General features: G+C 38.7%; 3 protein-coding genes and 1 long non-coding RNA gene across 5 annotated transcripts; 1 reads left to right on the top strand and 3 right to left on the bottom strand.

Moving 5' to 3' along the window:
• Window positions 1–1,806: 1,806 nt before the first annotated feature.
• On the bottom strand, window positions 1,807–7,836 carry LOC308397718 (uncharacterized protein). 2 transcript variants are annotated; one of them, XM_080883797.1, is made up of 7 exons: window positions 7,625–7,836; window positions 6,514–6,588; window positions 5,863–5,962; window positions 5,453–5,572; window positions 5,093–5,161; window positions 4,838–4,984; window positions 1,807–3,893 (listed from the first exon to the last, which is right to left on the bottom strand). In XM_080883797.1, the coding sequence occupies exons 3-7, from the start codon at window positions 5,959–5,961 to the stop codon at window positions 3,843–3,845; spliced, it is 486 nt and encodes a 161-aa protein (XP_080739923.1). In that variant the 5' UTR covers window position 5,962; window positions 6,514–6,588; window positions 7,625–7,836; the 3' UTR covers window positions 1,807–3,842. The 2 variants fall into 2 exon arrangements, with proteins under 2 accessions (XP_080739923.1, XP_080739922.1); XM_080883796.1 differs by lacking the exon at window positions 6,514–6,588.
• A 1,089-nt stretch (window positions 7,837–8,925) lies between these two features.
• Window positions 8,926–10,734, top strand: LOC308396893. Its single transcript, XR_013971645.1, has 5 exons — window positions 8,926–9,452; window positions 9,550–9,661; window positions 9,977–10,066; window positions 10,181–10,353; window positions 10,517–10,734. It is a non-coding gene; the product is annotated as an uncharacterized lncRNA (long non-coding RNA).
• Window positions 10,735–13,054: 2,320 nt separating this feature from the next.
• Window positions 13,055–13,943, bottom strand: LOC308397366 (uncharacterized protein). Its single transcript, XM_080883223.1, has 2 exons — window positions 13,754–13,943; window positions 13,055–13,225 (listed from the first exon to the last, which is right to left on the bottom strand). Exons 1-2 carry the CDS (start codon window positions 13,931–13,933, stop codon window positions 13,070–13,072), a joined length of 336 nt encoding a protein of 111 aa, XP_080739349.1. The 5' UTR covers window positions 13,934–13,943; the 3' UTR covers window positions 13,055–13,069.
• A 24-nt stretch (window positions 13,944–13,967) lies between these two features.
• On the bottom strand, window positions 13,968–17,854 carry LOC308397587 (multifunctional protein CAD-like; the record flags this gene model as incomplete). The annotated part of the gene is made up of 3 exons (XM_080883563.1): window positions 17,573–17,854; window positions 17,203–17,481; window positions 13,968–13,973 (listed from the first exon to the last, which is right to left on the bottom strand). The coding sequence occupies exons 1-3, from the start codon at window positions 17,660–17,662 to the stop codon at window positions 13,968–13,970; spliced, it is 375 nt and encodes a 124-aa protein (XP_080739689.1). The 5' UTR covers window positions 17,663–17,854.
• Between the last annotated feature and the right edge of the window lie 1,495 nt (window positions 17,855–19,349).

Below are 19,349 nucleotides of genomic sequence, written 5' to 3'. Positions count from 1 at the left end.
GATCCTGATTGTAATTTCTTTAACAATAAGACAAATGAATGCAATTATTATACAAATGAGCAACTTAAAAAGGAATTCAAGGTAGAACAGGGTATAACAATGGTTCACTTTAATAGTCGAAGCTTATATGCAAACTTTCAATCCATCAAAGACTACATAACACAGTTTGAACAGCCATTCAATGTGATAGCCATATCGGAGACCTGGATAACTCCTGGAAAAGAAGAAGACTTTAAAATAAATGGATATGAATTCCTTCATGTAGACAGGATCAACAAGAAAGGAGGTGGGGTGGCACTTTACATTGATAAAAACCTAAAGTACAAAAGAATGGGAAGAATGACAACTGTTATTGATGGAGTGATGGAATGTTTATCAGTGGAAATAAGTATAGAAAAAAGGAAAAACCTAATTGTCAGTTGTATATATAGAACACCAGGATCTAAGATTGAGATATTTAAGGATAATATGGAGGACTTATTTACAAATATAAATCAGAAAATAATGTTTATTTGTGGGGACTTTAATATTGACTTATTGAATCCAAATCATAATAAGAGTACAGAAGAATTTATTGATTCCATGTACAGCATCGGTTTATTTCCACTGATAACAAGACCGACCAGAATAACATCTCATTGTGCAACTCTATTAGATAATATATTTACAAATATAATAGAAGGAAAGATAAAAAGTGGGCTGTTAATCAATGATATAAGTGACCATTTACCAGTCTTTGCATCTTATAATTGCCATTATAAAGTGAATAACGATGGACATAAGATTATTTACAAAAGAATAAGAACAGAGAAGACCTTAAATTGTCTTAGAAATGAACTTTTAAAGCAAGATTGGAATATTGTATATGAACAAACAGAAGTTAATAAAGCTTACGAAGGATTTTTAAGAACATTTAACACATTACTTGATAAAAACTGCCCAGTAATTGAAATCAATAGGAAACACAACTATGCAGGAAGACCATGGATGACAAAAGGACTACAAAATGCCAGCAAAAAAAAGAATACCCTATATTGAGAATTCATAAAAAAGAGAACAATAGAAACTGAAATGAAGTATAAAACTTACAAAAATAAATTAACTAATATAATGAGATCCTGTAAAAGAGAGTATTACATTAAAAGGTTAGAACACAATAAAGATAACACAAGAGATATATGGAATGTATTAAACAGAATAATCAAAAATGAATCAAGGAATAATGATTACCCTGGGTACTTTATAGAAGGGACAAGAAGTATTAATAACATGGAAGAGATAGTAAATGGCTTTAATGAATTCTTCATAAACATAGGGCCAAAACTGGCAGAAGAAATAAAGGTTGATGGAATAGAAAGGGACACTGCTGAAAATATTGAAAGGAATAGTAGCTCAATGTTTTTAAGAGCAGTGGAAGAGAAAGAGATTTATGACATAGTTAGAGGACTTAAGAACAAAACCAGTACAGACTGGAATGATATTGATATGGTAACGCTAAAGACAGTTATTGATGGTATCGTAAAACCATTAAAATATATATTCAACTTGTCGTTTCAAAAAGGAGTTTTTCCACAAAAAATGAAAGTTGCTAAAGTTATTCCCATTTACAAAACCAGTGAAAGACATCATTTTACAAACTATAGACCAGTGTCAATACTCTCCCAGTTCTCTAAGATACTGGAAAAACTCTTCATAAAAAGATTTGAGTTTTGTGGAAAAATATGAATTAATGACAGATAGTCAGTATGGGTTCAGAAGCAACAGATCAACAGCTTTGGCACTGATAGATTTAATGGAAAAGATAACGGAATGTATGGATAGTAAGAGGTATGCGCTCGGAGTTTTCTTAGATCTAAAGAAGGCGTTTGATACTGTTAATCATGAAATTCTATTAAAAAAAACTGGAAAAGTACGGGTTTAGGGGAGTGGTTTTGGAATGGTTAAAAAGCTATGTAGGGAATAGGCAACAATATGTACAAATAAATGAATATAAATCTAATTTGATGGATATAGCTTGTGGAGTACCTCAAGGTTCAGTACTGGGTCCAAAAATGTTTATTATGTACTTAAATGATATCTGCAGAGTATCGGAGATTTTAAAGTTTGTAATATTTGCAGATGACACAAATATACTGTGTTCAGGAGGGGAATTGCCACAGGTTTTGGAAATGATCACACAGGAATTAACAATATTAAAGAAGTGGTTTGATATAAATAAATTATCATTGAATCTAGATAAAACCAAATTTATGTTGTTTGGAAACCAAAAAGAAAAACATCGAAGTAGAAATATGTGTTGACAATGTAAAGAGTAAATGAAATAAAATTTCTTGGGGTGATCATTGACCACAAGCTCTGTTGGAAGCCACACATTACTTAAGTTCGGGGGAAATTGGCACGGGGCATTGCCGTCCTGGGGAAAGCAAAGCATATGTTGGATCAGAAAGCACTGCACATTTTATACTGTGCTTTACTACTGCCATATATGAGCTACTGTGTAGAGGTCTGGGGAAACACATACAAAAGTAACACACAAACAATAACTATAATACAGAAAAGGGCCATTAGATTAATAAATAATGTAGGGTACAGGGACCATACAAATGCACTCTTTGTCAAAATGCAAGCTATTAAATTCCAAGACTTAGTGAAGCTTAAAACAGCGCAAATAATGTATAAAGTAAGAAATAAATTGCTTCCCAAAGAAATCTGTAAATTGTTCATAGAAAGAGAAGGTGGGTATAACTTAAGAGGGAAATGGAATTTAAAAATACAAAGTGCTAGAACAACTTTAAGAACTATGTCAATCTCAATTGCAGGAGTTAAATTATGGAACAGTCTAACAGAAGAAATAAAAGACAGTCAAAACATAAAACAGTTTAAAGTAAAATATAAAAACCTAATTTTAAATAAGTATAAGAATGAAGAAAACGGGGTTAACCCAGGACGGTAATGTTGCTGGCAATGGTGTTGCGGTTCTTTTTTGGGGTTTTTTTTTTTTTTTTTTTGGTTTGTTGTTTTTCCATAACTTGTGTATCTGCAAATATACACATTCTGTATTTTTCATATGAAAGAAACTATACTGTGGTGGGGCTTGCTAATTTCTTGTTTTTGATTTATGTATGTTATGTTTTGTTTTACTTCATATGTTTCATATGTTGTTTGTTTAATTTAAGACAAAAGAAAATTAAATGAATGAGAGGTAAAACTTGAGGGGGTAGGGACAAATAAGTAAATACTTCAGCCTACTCCTTTTCAAACAAATAAGGGAATGATATTTTGTAATGATTGTGAAGGCACATGTTTGAAATGTTTGAAATAAAAATGAACTGAACTGAACAATTGCACTTTGTGGTACTAAGGTAGAGAAGTCAGTAAAACCAGGTGTCTATTTCTATAACTGTGAGCAGTTACAGACTCTGCCATGAATCATTTTATTGTGGTAATGCTCAACCACTTGAAAGGCATTCTCTCTTTTGCATCACTGAGCAGATACATGCAAAATTATAATACAATTCTCCTGCTGCACTTTGTGAGTTGGCACCATGTCTGATAATTTAGAACTGAAATGATACAAAACAAATGCTCTAAGGTCTTCTGGGGGATTGGGAACAGAGAACGGAAAGTACACAATGAGATTTCAAACCATTTCAGCTTTTTAGTGTCATTATCCCAAAGAAAGAAAGAAACAAAACCCTGAACCATGCCACTCAGTTTGAATTCTTCAGTTAGGCTGCAGGACTGTAACAGCGTTATTGGGAGTGCCTCTTTGTTTTGATGAAGTGAAATTAAAACGTGCTCTTCTGTTCCCATTGTTGTCATTGATTGGAGTCATTTCACATTCACTGCGGAGCGTCCAAGGTCACTGCTGGTTTCGACGAGGGGCCGGGCGCCTGTTCAGGAACAACTGACATTAATCTCTTGGTGACACGCAGTAAAGAATTGCCGTTGACATGTTAACCCTTCAGGATCCAGTTATCAAAACAGCAAGGACACTTGTACTGTGGCGGGTGCCGGCTGAGGGATAGATGGACCTTTTGTTTAAGCAAAGGGAAATACTAGGGATGTGCATTTCACATTTGAATTTTAAATACTGCCTGGAAAAATCTAAATACTAAAAGCAACCTTTTATCTTTCATCAGTGTGAAAAATTTATGATTATATCTCAATTTAGACCTTCCAGATCCCTCAGGTCATCTGGATCCAGTCTTTTATCAGTTCCTAGAGTCAGAACCAGACACGGAGAAGCTGCATTCAGCTTTTATGCTCCTTATATCTGGAACAAACTCCCAGAAAGCCTCAGATCAGCTGAAACACTCAGTTTATTTAAATCCAGGTTGAAGACTCACCTGTTCTCAGCTGCTTTTGAATAAAGCACCAAATCCACACTTTTAAGCTTAAATTTCAAAACTTACATTTTAACTACTGATTTTATCTACTGTTTTTTGTTTTGTTTTTTTTAATCGATTTTAAATCATGCTCTTTTTATTGTTTTTGTTTTTTAATGTCTCTGTAAAGCACTTTGAATCACCTTGTTGTTGAATTGTGCTATATAAATAAACTTGCCTTGTCTTGCCACTGAAGGAACAATAGGCTGGAAGGTCAGTTCATTGATCAATAATATACAAATTGTCATGGGCCCTGATCAAAGACCTCAGAAACCTGCAGTCCGCTGAGACTGAAGAAGTCACGTGGATGAGTGACGAAACGTTTCTCCCACCTGAAAACGCTACGTCCAGATGAACAGAGTCAATCTTTTGGACCACCTATAATTCTAAACATTTTGGTAAATGACATTGCTATTACATGTTGGTACAAACATATGGATTCTTCATACCTCAATCTTAGTATAGGAGGTCGTCTGGAGCTGTACACCATAGGCAGAGTGGTTTACTTTGACATGGGAGACCTTTATCTGATCTCCCACATGAACATTGTAAATTGATGCCTCCCTCCACAAGGAGACAGTCATGGTATGCCCATCCTGAAATCACAAACATGACAGAATGAAAGATTTATTCATTAACTAATACAAATCTCAAATATGCCTATTTTCACCATTTTCAATACTACACTTTAGTTGCACCATTACCTGCTTTAGCTGGAGCGTTCGTATAGGCACCTGTTGTTTGCCTGCGAAAACCTTCCTCACTGCAGAACACTGAAAATTCAATTAAAATATAATGTCAGTTATTGTGATTGCATAAATCTGTGTGTGTACATCTAGGTGCTTCTTTCTTGACTTACTACATCTATTATTTTATTATTGTTGTTAATGATAAATCTACAACCATTTACAAAATAATAGCGGTTGATCTTGTTCTCACAATTTTGTGTTTGTTTGACGACAACAACAACAAAAATTATTATTTTTACTTTTAAAGACAAAAAAGTAATGGTTTCTTTGAAAACCTAAAGCAATATCAGTTCTGATGGAACCACAAATATTTACCTCCAGAACCTCCCCTTCCACTATAATAAGCCCTCCAAACGTTGGGCTCATCTTCAGTGGTGTTGGCTGGGGAAGGTGGATTAAGAAGCTCCTCTGCCTTTGTGATGAGGGCCTCTGTGACTGCAAGGGCAGGAGCTTTAAAAAACTGTGTCCTCGCCGTAATGTTGATTAGATAAGGGGAGCTTGGCCCCTCAGCTCATGTCCCCTCATCATATAAGACATGCCCTCTTTGACTTTGGATGAGAATTCTTCAAACAAAGTAATTTTTGCCACTGTCTCTCCGTCAGTGATTGTTGCCACCGTATTTTTTTTGGTTAACAGTGGTTTGACCCCTCCATCTTGGATATCCCAGCTGATCCTCCTGTGTGTCTGTGATTTGATGCTATATAAATAAAATTGAATTGAATCACCTTTAGCTGGTTGCAAGATTTTAACACCCGGATGTGAATGGGTGGGGGCCTGAAGTACGGCGTCTCAGGCCGGTTATTGGTCAATTTCATTAAGGCCATTCTGAAAAAAAAAAAAAAAAAAAAAGCAAAAGAAACACATTAACAGGTTCATACATTTCTGCTGGATCCAGTTCTGATAGAATACAGTAACACCTGTTGCTTTTATGTTGTCTCTTCACATTTTGATATGAAACAAACATGTGTCGCGACCGACACATCTGTCTTCTTCTTGATATCAAATATATCCATAATAGGCATTTCAGTATTTTATACTTTTTATTATGGTTTCCTGAAACACTTCTTTTTTTTTTTCTCCCATGAAAGTTTATTGAATTACAAACACTACATTTGGCACATTTAGAAACTAAGATTATCAGAACACCAAAAAACTCATTATCAGATACGTCACCTCATGAAAGCGCATGATGAAGCTTTGTAAAAGCTTTAAAAACAAAAAAAAACAAAACAAAATGATGCAAAATAGTAACTGTAATAAAATAAATACTTACAATCATAAAAAGAAAAGTCCCTGATTAGATTTACTATATGACAGCTAAATATTACACAAAACAATAACAGTCAGATGGCTGGGGAAAAAGGCATCAGACTCACTTGTTTCATGCAAGGATAGTCCATTTCACCAGGCCCAGGCTCCTGCAGCCGCCGCGCCACCGGGCCCAGGATCCTCTAGCAAGGCACCAACAAGTAAACAGAGGTGGGACCAAGTCATTGTTTTGCAAGTCTCAAGTCAAGTCTCAAGTAAGTCTCAAGTCTCAAGTCATGTCAGGCAAGTCAGAGTCGAGTCTCAAGTCACTGGTGTAAAAGTCCAAGTAACGTCACAAGTCTGAAATTTTGAACTTCAAGTCCTTTCCAGTCTTTAAAAAAAAAAAAAAAAAAACGAAAAAAAAAGCATGTTGCAGTTATATGCTAAATGTAAATATTAGACCATGTAATTTTTAAATCTGTGTTTTTCTCAACACATGACAAAATAGTGAACGTAGAAAATATACACAAATTGTGAAATTGCACCTCTTTAAAATGCAGCTCAATTAAACCTAGCTCCAAGAATTATTTTCACCGACAGTTCTGAGATAAGCTGCATGTTATTCTTGGATGCGGTTGTAGGACCAGCTTTAAAATCGCATGACAAAAATATCATACACATTAAAAAAAAAAAAACAACTGTATCACCAATGTAGCCTGGACAACATTTGCTAGTTAGATGCTAGTTAATTTCTCTTCAACGACGTAATCCAATAACAACCGATCTCTTTACCCGTCGGCTTCCCGTGGCTGTCATGCGACCGGCTATTGCAGTTAATAATACAACAGCTTCTTGACATTTTTGTGTTTCTTTTTATCGCTGTATAACTGATTTTAATTGAAAGCCTGCGTGCGCTAGTACCGCTTGCCACGAGTTCCCAGAATCCTTTGCGGTTCTACCCGTGAATGACGTCACATTTTCAATCTCTATATAATATGCATGTTAAATCCAGATGAACAGAGTCAATCTTTTGGACCACCTATAATTCTAAACATTTTGGTAAATGACATTGCTATTACATGTTGGTACAAACATATGGATTCTTCATACCTCAATCTGTAATAAAATAAATACTTACAATCATTAAAAGAAAAGTCCCTGATTAGATTTACTATGACAGCTAAATATTACACAAAACAATAACAGTCAGATGGCTGGGGAAAAAGGCATCAGACTCACTTGTTTCATGCAAGGATAGTCCATTTCACCTGCCCTGCGAGCGGTTAACAGTTTCTGCCAGCTGATAGCCGCCGCGCCACCGGGCCCAGGCTCTTCCTGCAGCCGCCGCGCCACCGGGCCCAGGCTCTTCCTGCAGCCGCCGCGCCACCGGGCCCAGGCTCTTCCTGCAGCCGCCGCGCCACCGGGCCCAGGCTCCTCTAGCAAGGCACCAACAAGTAAACAGAGGTGGGACCAAGTCATTGTTTTGCAAGTCTCAAGTCTCAAGTCTTTATCCTCAAGTCACAAGTCTTAGAACATTTTTTTCAAGTCAAGTCTAAAGTCATAAAATTAACTAGAAAGCCGCCGCTAATCACCCAGATAGCAAGGAGACATTGAACAGATGTTGATTTTCCATCTGAACCATCAGAATCGTCAGGATTGAAATGTCAACACAAAACCAATGTTGAAACAACATTGAAATACTGATGAAACCTGACACTGACATTGAAATAACATTGATTCACTGTTGTTCTGTCATCGTTGATTGTTGATCTATTTATAGTTGACAAGGTGACAACAATCACGTTGAAAAACCATCGATTTATGGTTGAGCGGGAAATTAAAGCTGCTACCACTTGGACTATTCCGCAGCACCCCTCTCAGTGGTACATCCCTCCAGGTAACCATTGTCTTGTACAGTAGAGCGGGACATTAGATTTACTCTCAGCGGAATTGACCGGAGGAGGCATCAGTTCATGCACTGCACTGGCCTGCGCCACGATTAGTATAAGGTAAGAATGAATGACTTTTGTTCTATTCGTTATTTCCACGGTTGCATTTGAATAACAGTAAAAAAAACAACAACTTGTTAATGTAAAGTTTCGGATAAAATGTGGGAGCCCGAAATTGTGTCTACTTTCATCTTACAATCCGGCAACAAATAAATTGCACTGCAAACAAAGTCTATCAACAAAGAAAACATTTCCGTTATATTCCCTTACAAAGCTAGCTTTAACGCTTCGAGGGTTCCTTTGTTCTTGCCGTCGCCTCGGCGCTTGACCCAGACTTTCGCTCTGTAGTTGCTTTTTAGCATAGTACTACAAAAAATTGTAAATCTGTGATATATGATTGATAAACGTAAAGGTAACTGTATAAATGTGTTCAATGACTTTGTTACTTTTAATGATTGGAGAGCACCCGCTTCGATTCGCACTCAATTCAAACTTTACGCTGCACGCTCACCTAACTTTACGCTGCACGCTCACCTAACTTGCGTTTGCACCTTTTGTCCACACGTAAACTGCGTTTAGCATTTACGTGTGGACGAGCAAGACGGAGAAAACGCAGCGTCAAAGGTGTGCGCCTATTTTGACGCCACACTGTGCGCCAAGTTTTTGTCTCGGTGCCATGAATTCCTACAATGGCAGACTTAGACAAAATACTGTTAATTTTATTATCTTCAGTGTTTAAATGCTTACATATACGGGTTTGCTTGTAATTGTTGCCTATATACATTTTAAGCTATTATTTATTATTTAGTTCAATCAATAGATCAAGTTTTGTAGTGACTATGAAATATATTGTAATTATCTGTTTCCTGTTTATCCTAGACAGGGCAAAAAGGACTCCAAATTTAAAAAAAAGATAAAAATGAAAGACTGGTGCATTGTGCAGTTTAGCACTGGTGGTACAGAAATAGTCCCTAGATCATGGATAAATGGGGAGAAATTGTCATGGCCTCCATATCCTCCGTGAGACACATTCAGGATCCACGACGCAGTAAAGAGGAGAGTTCATCCTGGTGCAACATGGCTCACCTATGCACCAGTCCGACTTCTAATAAGCCATGGTGGGTATCATCTGGATTGGTGTTGTATAAATGTAACAATAACAAGTTTTTCGTGTCCTAATTTATGTCTGGCCATACATTGTGTTTGTACTTCCAGACACATTTCACGAAGCAGAATGCAGTCTTCAGAAATATCTAAGTGAACACTGTGATACGTCTGACCTTCAGTCCGAAGCTGAAACTCAGACCAGTCATAAAAGAAAGCACAAGTAAAACTTTTTTTATTTCACAAACATATCTTTGATTGCTAAGAATTTATGATCTTGTCTTTTATACATATCTGTGGTGCTTGCATACTGCAATATCACCACATAATATAGTACAAAAAGTGGAAGCTTGTAAACTTTTTATAAATGCAAAGCCGTGTACACTTGTGCACTTCAAAAATTCCTTGTATACTGTACCTTCTTGCACATCTCCGTTTCCTGTGTGTGTTGTTATAAATCAAACTGTAACTTTAGGAAAAAATATTCCAAAAGCACATTTGTAATTACTTATGACCGTTTTCAACTTTTTTTCTTTAGACCAAATCCCCTGTACACATATAGTGACTCAGAGGATGAGCAGCCCACAAAAAAAATGGTTTCCCCAGGCCCCTCGAGTGAAAATACCAGGTAATAAAATACTGTCTAGTGTCTTTGTACATATCTGTGTGTGACACAAGGAAACGTTTGACAAGTTGTCTGTATTCTTAAATACTTAAAAAAAAAAGCATCTTTTTCTGTCAGACCTGACGAGAGCTGTTAACGAACTCCGTGAGGAGGTCAGAGCCATCCGCAATACCGGCTGCAATGAATCGGTAGATGCTGGGGTACTGGCTCTGGATTTGCCCTTGCACAACATTGAGGAGCTAAACAATGCAGAGCCAGCTCTTCAATCACAAGAGGCAAATAAGGCAATGGTAAGTATATAAAGGTTATGTACACTTTGTAACTATAAAGTGTAACAGCTGTCAGATGTGATTTAAATACATAACAACGGCCTGTTGATTAAACACACAAGCACTTGCATACACATTTAAGACATGAGACACGCTAATTCCATCTCTTAAAATGTGTCTATAGGTGAGACGCTTTGCCTTGATTGGAGCCTGACGCAGCAGTTAGGGGCAAACTCTATGTCCGAGTTAGTCTTTGCACAAGCAGTGCAGAAATGGCTCCGATACGCCCCAGATCGTTTGGGTGGTGCAGGACGCACATCATGCAAAAAAATTACAAACTTCTGTGAATCATATAAACGTAAATAGGAAACTGTCTTTTAATAAAGTATTTAGCAAACGAAACATGCCTATTGACCCTTTTTTTGTTTATTTTTTTTCTGTTACATCACATGCAATGCTTTCTTATTTTAGGATATTAATATTGACATGATACATTGTGAGACATTTGGGGTTTTTTTTATAAAGGGTGTCCAATTTAAGGAATAAGTACAATTATGTGTTTAGGTGGTTGAAGTATTGATGGAAACATGCAGTAGTTTAGTATTGGTTAAAATACCTATAAAGAAAGGTAGGTTTCCAGTCATGATTTAACTGTTGTTTTAATAAAAAGCAACTGTGCAAAAGAGGCGGAAAATCAACACCATAGCTCAACAGTGTTTCAATATCAGAATCTGACATTGTTTCAATGTCAGCAGTATTAGAAAATATAACGTTGAATCAACGTCAGGTTTCAACATTGATTCAACATCAAAACCTGACGTTGTTTCAACATTAAAAAAGGGTGCAAGAGTGACGTTAGGTCAACGTCACACTTCAACATTGGTTCAATGACACAGCCTGATATTGACTCAACATTGTTTCAATGTTTCCTTGCTATCTGGGCAGTATAGGTTGCCATTCAAACGGCTACAGAGAGCAAAACTCAGTGGAGCAGCCATTCTCCACCATGAACTATGGTAAAACCAAACACCGCTCGAGCCTCACAGATGACAGCTTACAGTTTTGTGTAAAGATGAGGTGACTTCGTACAGCCCCAATTTGTAGACACTGTGCGCAGAGGTTCATAAGCAGACCCGACAATGTTTGCATGAACACACTTTGAAGCATTACGTTATGGACCACTTTTCACACATAGTTGCTGTACCCATACAGCCGGCTGTAGCTTTTCATCTCACAGCCCGACACATACAAAAAAAAAAAAAAGCAGAGAGAGCACAGACTTCACACCTGAGAGGCGTGATTGCAGATGCCGCTGAGGTGGGTCCACCTCCCCTGCAGCGGCACTGCAGACCACGCCCTGCCACACACATCAAACACGTAAAATAAATATTTATGCACTTTTCATTCACTTGGTTTTTTTTTGTTATTTTTACACAGTGTTCTGAATGATTAACAATGGTCTACAGCCAATCTTGTGTATTATTATACAAACTTTGGTTGTAAGATTCAGATAACTATTTAATAAAAGCTAAATATTTTATATGAGAGTAAGAAAGAAAAGTATATCTTTGTCTCATACTCTCATCAGACAATACATGAACCTCTCAATAAACAAAATATATGCTCGGCTTAAATGACAAACCGCTATTTTACACAGTGGAACACTTATTTTTAAACAAAACCAATGCAGTTCGCCACTGACAGTGCTTACCTTTGCACATCACAGTAAACACTGAACCAAGATGGCGCCCACGCGAACGAGAAATCTGAACTACGGTGTCCTGCAGAGGACAAATGGTCAAAATTGCTAAAATATACAACATATATGCAGCTCAACAGCGACACCTTGTGACTTATTCCAGTCACTACCTTAAATATACATAACGTCTTACCTGACATTCAGTTCACCGGACACTCATACCGAATCACCAGCCCATATAAATGAAAAATAAGTCCAGCAGCCCACCAAGAGTCATCACGAAAGACTAGGGGTGACACGAGAGCGTGAGCGGGCCTGGGTGTCAGCCAACCCGACCTGGGTGTCAGCCAAGCCGCCCTAGCCAGCTAGCCGGCTAGCTGCCATGCGGCGCTAGCAGTAACATCGTGAGAGATATGGGACTTCTTGATAAAATATGGGACTTCTTGATAAAACGAGCAGATATTTGAAGTTTACACCCCTACATTCTCGCCTGAAAATAGGGGAGGCTGTCATAAAGTTCAACATCAGTAACTTAGCGCGCACAGCTGTATGGAAACTCCGTCGTGCTAGCTAGCACGCAGTACAGTTATTGTAACTGTCAGCACAACGAAAATAAACTACACCTAAACTCGGTTTATATCTGACCCAAATAGAGTGCAGTTAATAACGTCTTACCTGAAATTCAGTCCACCAGCCGCCTGCTTCTCCTGCATTGGGTTTCCCTTATCCACGATTGAGCTCCGCGTTAGCCACCACCGGTCGATCGGTGGCCGCCTCGCATGTTTCTTTCCCCGCATACGAGGGGAAGAGACATACACCGGTGGCTAACGCAGAGCTAGCTAGCCACCGGTATATGAACAACTCAGTTATTTTTTCCACATCGACCAGCATCATCGGCCCATATAAACGAAAAATAAGTCCAGCTAATACAAAGACTGTTTGCGGAGCGATCGGGGGTGAAAGGAGTTAGAGACGCCTCACTGAAAGCCAAGCCTGGGTGCTTTTGAGTGAAGCGGCGCTAGCCGGCTAGCTAGATCATTATCCGCCGTTCTTAAGCTGAGAGACGTACTTGAGCTGTGGCAGCGGGATCCCCAGACCAAGTTTAGCTGCTACGTAGGCCAAAGGATAACCAGTCGCTTTACTGGCCAGAGCAGAGCTCCGTGACAGGCGGGCATTCACCTCAATGATGTAGTACTGCAACACATTATACATAGAAGATACAATTCAATCACAGACATTACGGGAATTAGACCAGGAGCAGGAATACCAGCTCCCCATGCACACAAGACCTGTTTAAAGGCCTGTTCTGATACATAAAGCCTATTCATACAAATCTATTCCTGGTTTGTATGAAATGAACTTGGTCACATTGATACCTAAAACAATTTTCTTTTAAAACTTATTGAACTAGGATTTACATAGCAAAGGCTTTTTACAACCTTGTTATGGAGCCAAAACAGTAAATGTAAGCCGTTGACATACCTGGCTGTTACATTATCTGCAGATCCAGCCGCACACTCTGTACATCCTATAGCCATATAAACTGTATATACTTCAAGTCATGTTACCACCCATGCTTATTTCAATATACCTACACTTTCTGTACTATTCATTACAGCATGTCACTGGCTTTAAAATAAGGAAATGCAAAACATCCACTTTATAGGTGAACACAGTCCTATTTGTGCTTTTCATCACCCAGGTCTTCACATATATGCTTACCTGTTCAGATTCGGGGTTAAGAGCGTACTGGATGTTACACTCTCCCACGATGCCGAGATGTCTGATGACTTTAATGGCCGTGTTTCTCAGCATGTTGTACTCGCGGTCATTAAGCGTCTGACTGGGAGCCACTACAATGGATTCCCCAGTGTGGATACCCAGTGGGTCGATGTTCTCCATATTACACACCTAAACAAGAGGAAACAACAGCCACTTAAATCTATGGAACGCCAGGACTGCCATAATGAATTAATTAAATACACCATTAAATAATTAATTAAATGTGGCAATAATTAATTAAAATTGGAATTAATTAATTAAATAAATAGTTATGATATATGTAATTAATTAATTATTGACACATTTAATTAATTATTTATGTATTTCACATTTTAATTAATTATTGACACATTTAATTAATTATTGACCCATTTAATTAATTATTTAATGATATATTTATTTATTTCATTTTGGCAGTCCTGACGCCTGGCTCTCATCATGAAATAATTTTATCTGTCAGCCTCACCCATCAAACTCAGGGGGCGGGGTTAACGCTGATCGAGTCAAAACCATTGCTTTGGCCTGGTGGCCATTGTTTCTAGCACACAACAGAAAGCTAACAGAACTGAGCTTTGAAAAACCCTGTTTGTGTGTTACCAAATACCGTTTTAATATTTTTTTAGCCGAGAATGTAGTGGTTTAATCTTCATGTGTCTGGTCGGTTTGTCAAGATACAGCCTCTTTGCAAAAGTGTTTCGATGATTTCGGAGATGTCTGCCCAGTCTCACGGCAAAGCGTGGGATAGACCCGCTCGCCTCGCAAGCAATCCCACCGACAAAGCGCAGGCCCCGGTACACAGCTGTAGTAACCCCCGCTGACTTCTTTTACTGAGGTTATATTTATCGATGTTTTATTTCCTGATGTTCTTATGTGTCCTACGTGTTTCAGTCGCCAATTCTGAATTATAACTAACATTAAAAACATGTTTAAGGAGGAGAGAGAGCAAATAAATCTGTTTAACATCTGATCTTTGGGTTTTTGTTCAGTAATCAGCGTGACCTGTGTATAAACACATAAAAGAGATAACGTTGGTGTTTCCGTCATGTAGTAACTGCTGGCTTTAACTGTACAAAGGTTGTTCGACACTATGAAACACATACAGACTTCATGATGTTCGGCTAATATTTTTATTGTGAATATTAATCATGCTGACCTCGCTCTGTACACCACGCAGCGAGGTCAGCATATCCACGATATCCTCAGCTCCATGAGTTAACACAAAGTTTCCCAGCTGACTATCTAACTGCCAACTATTCCAGAGACGTGAAAATATACAGCATAAAGAAAAGTGTAAGAGACTCAGCAGCAGATTAGAATAACAGTTATACATTTAATAAATCACCAAATGAATCCAAGAAACGAGCAAACCTGTTCCGACAATTTGAATTTGTATTCCCTCAGCTGCAGACTCGCTGCTGTTTAAATGTTTGAAAAGGAAGATTAGATATAAACAAACGTCAAACATAGACTCAGTCTGCCTTCACATTTGATATGAGGCCAGCACGTATAGTGGCCTCAGCAGGCTATTACTGAAATACACGTGCTATATCATAAACTATGATATAAATAGGGAGGTCCTATTAACATGTTTAGTTTTAAAGGACACCTTCCTGCCTTTAGTCTCATTCATGAGCAGTATTAGTTTTCTTCTAACATCCAGAAGTCTGCACAATGTGTTTCATAGTTTGTAACAAGCCTTTGACAGGTAAACATAACATGACCGAAAAAGCAAAAAAAAAAAAAAAAAAAAAAGAGAGAGAGAGAGAGAGAGTGTTGACATAAGAAGAGAAAATGCTCTCAATTATGGAGACAGGCAAATGGTTCATTTATGTTTGATGTGTGTTTATTCCTCCCTAAATATCGTCGGTGAAGTTCGCCATGCACGTCAGATTTTCCTGCGCATTTTTATACCTCTGCCAACAGAGAGAGAGAAAAAATCACATTCTAACAGACAGCTGGTGCTTAGAATACAGTTGAATAACTATTAAAAAACAGATGATATTTAGATGATAGTTCAGTCTAACACATGTGCCAGTGAACCATTAAACGTCTGTGAAACTATGCAGTTATGAAACGTAACTTTAACCTCAGCCAAACCGATTTGCTCAGTTGTAAATAAAACAGCGAAGTAAACGTGACCCGACAGACAGAACCTGAGTGAATGAAGTCCAGCGTTTAACCACTGAGAGCTAAAACTCAGCTGAGGTTTCAAAGCTGTGTGCTGGTGATTGGACATCAGCCGCTGATAAAGCTGGCTCGCCTATAAAGTGCTCTGTAAGGAAACGAGCTCCAGCAGCTCTGCGCTCGGGGAAAATACTATATTTACTTATCTTGTGCAGAAAAATGCGCTGACATTGCGTTATATCGAGCACCGGCTGCCCAGTTAAACTGTGACTATCACCAGGTAACTAGGCGTGTTTCTTGAATTAGCAGCAGGTGTTAAACAGCTGACAGATGAGGAGGAGGATGCATGCAGGTAAACTGAGGGTCTGCTGAGCTGATCGCTGGTTTCGTGAGAAAAATGTCAGCTCGTTCTTTATGTTACAGAAGCACAGAGACACAAGACCAGGCGGAAAGAGACGATCGTTCGGTGAAAATGAGAATCTGCGAATGCAACATGTGGAACACGGAGAGTGGAATATGTAAACAAACCGGTTAACGTAACCCCCTCGGTGCACTCTGCATGCTAACTGTTAGCAGAGCTAGTGAAATCTCTGAAAACATCTGAGCACTTTTGCAAGCATGTTCTATGTTGACAACCTGACCAGACATACGGCGCGACATTCGCGGCTAAAACACTGTTAAAAGTGTAGCTGGTGACAGAAAAACGGGGTATTTTAAAACTACACCACCACCATTGCTGCCTGTGATTTGATCTGCATTCTGGGATAACTGGCTGCCCCAAGTCTACACAAGCAATCGATTATCTAGGATCGACCTGTTTTGACTTACTTTGCACGGCAACCAATCAAATGTTAGAGAAGCTGCATGGGCAGCGTTAACCCCGCCCCCTGAGTTTGATGGGTGAGGCTGACAGATAAAATTATTTCATGACGAGAGCCAGGCGTCAGGACTGCCAAAATGAAATAAATAAATATATCATTAAATAATTAATTAAATGTGTCAATAATTAATTAAAATGTGAAATACATAAATAATTAATTAAATGTGTCAATAATTAATTAATTAAATGTGTCAATAATTAATTAAAATGTGAAATACATAAATAATTAATTAAATGTGTCAATAATTAATTAATTACATGTGTCATAACTATTTATTTAATTAATTAATTCCAATTTTAATTAATTATTGACACATTTAATTAATTATTTAATGGTGTATTTAATTAATTCATTATGGCAGTCCTGGCGTTCCATATATTTCACCCTCAGTTTTTTTTTAGTGAGTATAAACCGTTTGTTCTCTGGTCTCCTTTTACTCACAGTCACACAGTTGTCATAGGCGTCCCGGACCACCTCGTACTCGATCTCCTTCCAGCCTTTCAGGGATTTATCCACCAGCACCTGAGAGGTGTGAGCGAATGCTGCCGTTACCAGAGAGGTCAGCTCCTCTCTGTTGTTGGCAAAACCGGAGCCGAGGCCTCCGAGAGCGAACGCTGAACGAACCAAGACGGGGTAGCCAAGACGCTCAGCAGCTGCCACCGCCTACAGCAGAGTTAATCAGATAAATTTAGACTTCACTGGGGCAAAAAACAATCCAGAAGCTATTAATTTATAAGCGAACACGTCTCCTCACCTGTTCCACCGACAGAGCTGCTTCACTGGGAGCTACATGCTCATTGATCTCTTCCATTTTCTCCACAAAGATTTTTCTGTCTTCGGTCATCTCAATGGAGGAAACAGGAGTTCCCAGAACCTGCACTTTATATTTCTCCAGAACGCCCAGCTTGGTCAGCTCTACACCGCAGTTCAGAGCAGTCTGACCTCCAAAAGTCAGCAGGACGCCGTCCGGGCGCTCATTTTTTATCACCTGTAACAACAAGATGTAATGACACGAAGCACTCACAACACATGAAAATGAGACAAACAGCTCTGTGGATTTCACACTGGGAATTTCATCCCATCCAAGACATTTGGAAGTCTGCAACTGAACTAAAAGCAGCTTAAGTGATCTTTGATTTTTTACTGTAAAAGCCTTTTAGCCTCTTCGTTTCCACTCTATACTGCCATATGATGGATGCAGGTAGAAAGCTGAGCAGGGATTTTTATATCTTTGAGCCAGCACATTTTTACAGAAACGTATTATGAACACTGAAATTTAAAAATAAAAATAATAACATAAACTACATTAAATAAACCTGGGCAAAGAAGGTAAAAATCTGAGGGAATATTTGTCCTCAAACTTGTTTCTTTTCATTATCATTATTAATCCGCACTCTTATTTTTCCTCTTACTAATTACTGGCTGTTGTCTCTATATTGCATCTATATAAAAACCAGAGTGGAGCAACGAGCTCTCTTTAGTCCACCAGCACCACCCTTTATCTTACATGATGACTTCCATGGAGCCGCGGATTTAAGGGCTGCAACACAAAGCTCATGTTTTGCCTTTGCTTTTAAACACTTGTGCTGCATTCAAGTGTTCAACCAAACAAAGTGATGGACCACGTAAAAGTATCTTATCCACAGTAAAGAAATAAAAATAAAGGTTGTCCTAGAACCCACTGTCCCAATTCCTACAATACAGACACAAAAGAAGACTGAACTACCTTCAACAGTCACCAAAGCTACAAACACACCTGTACAGAACTGCTCTGTGTTCTTTGGTGGGTGTTACGGCCCTAGCAGGGCCTCCTCCTGAAGGTGCCTGTGTGGGCGTGTCACACTACCTCTTCTGCCTGAGGTGCCACCTTTCCCTTTTGTGCAGCTGACTCTCGTCAGTAATCAAGGAGATTTAACTTGTTTATTTAGTTATTTGTTATGCCCCACTGTTTGTTTGCCACTACACCTCTGTAAATAAAACCACCGGTATCTCATCCACTGCCTGCATCTTGGGTCCTTCTTCCAACTCCACGCGGCTCGCCTCGGCAGCCGTGACAATTAAAGCTTCTGCTATAATAATGCCTCATTAGAGGGCACCTTGGTTAAGCTAAATGTATAATTATAGATTTTGTTAACCGTGGGAAATGTCTTTTATCCATCTTTTAATTAGTGTGTTATTTCCTCTTGTTTCTCAGGTACGGTAACCGTGGACACAACCAACCGTGCATCCATAATGGGACAGAGCGCTGCTTCATCACCAGTCAGAATCACGGCTTCGCTGTCGACCCTGACACTTTGCCCAAAGACTGGGACGTGCTCTTCACAAATGCTAACGACCACACCAACGAGGGCATCGTACACAACACAAAGCCTCTGTTCAGGTAACAGTCTGTGAAAGATGGAGTCCAGTGGTGATTCACTCTAGAAGTGACTGGTTCTGGTGCCTTAAGTGCCTCTGTACTGGCCGGAAAAAACCCAATTAACAAACTCCCCCTCACCATGACAACAGCAGATTTCAAGCACAGTCGAAGG

This window comes from Rhamphochromis sp. 'chilingali', assembly GCF_963969265.1.
Source record: "Rhamphochromis sp. 'chilingali' genome assembly, chromosome: 5".
NCBI lineage: Eukaryota > Metazoa > Chordata > Actinopteri > Cichliformes > Cichlidae > Rhamphochromis > Rhamphochromis sp. 'chilingali'.
The sequence above is the reverse complement of the archived record's forward strand: the minus strand, read 5'-3'. Positions and strand labels throughout refer to the sequence as shown.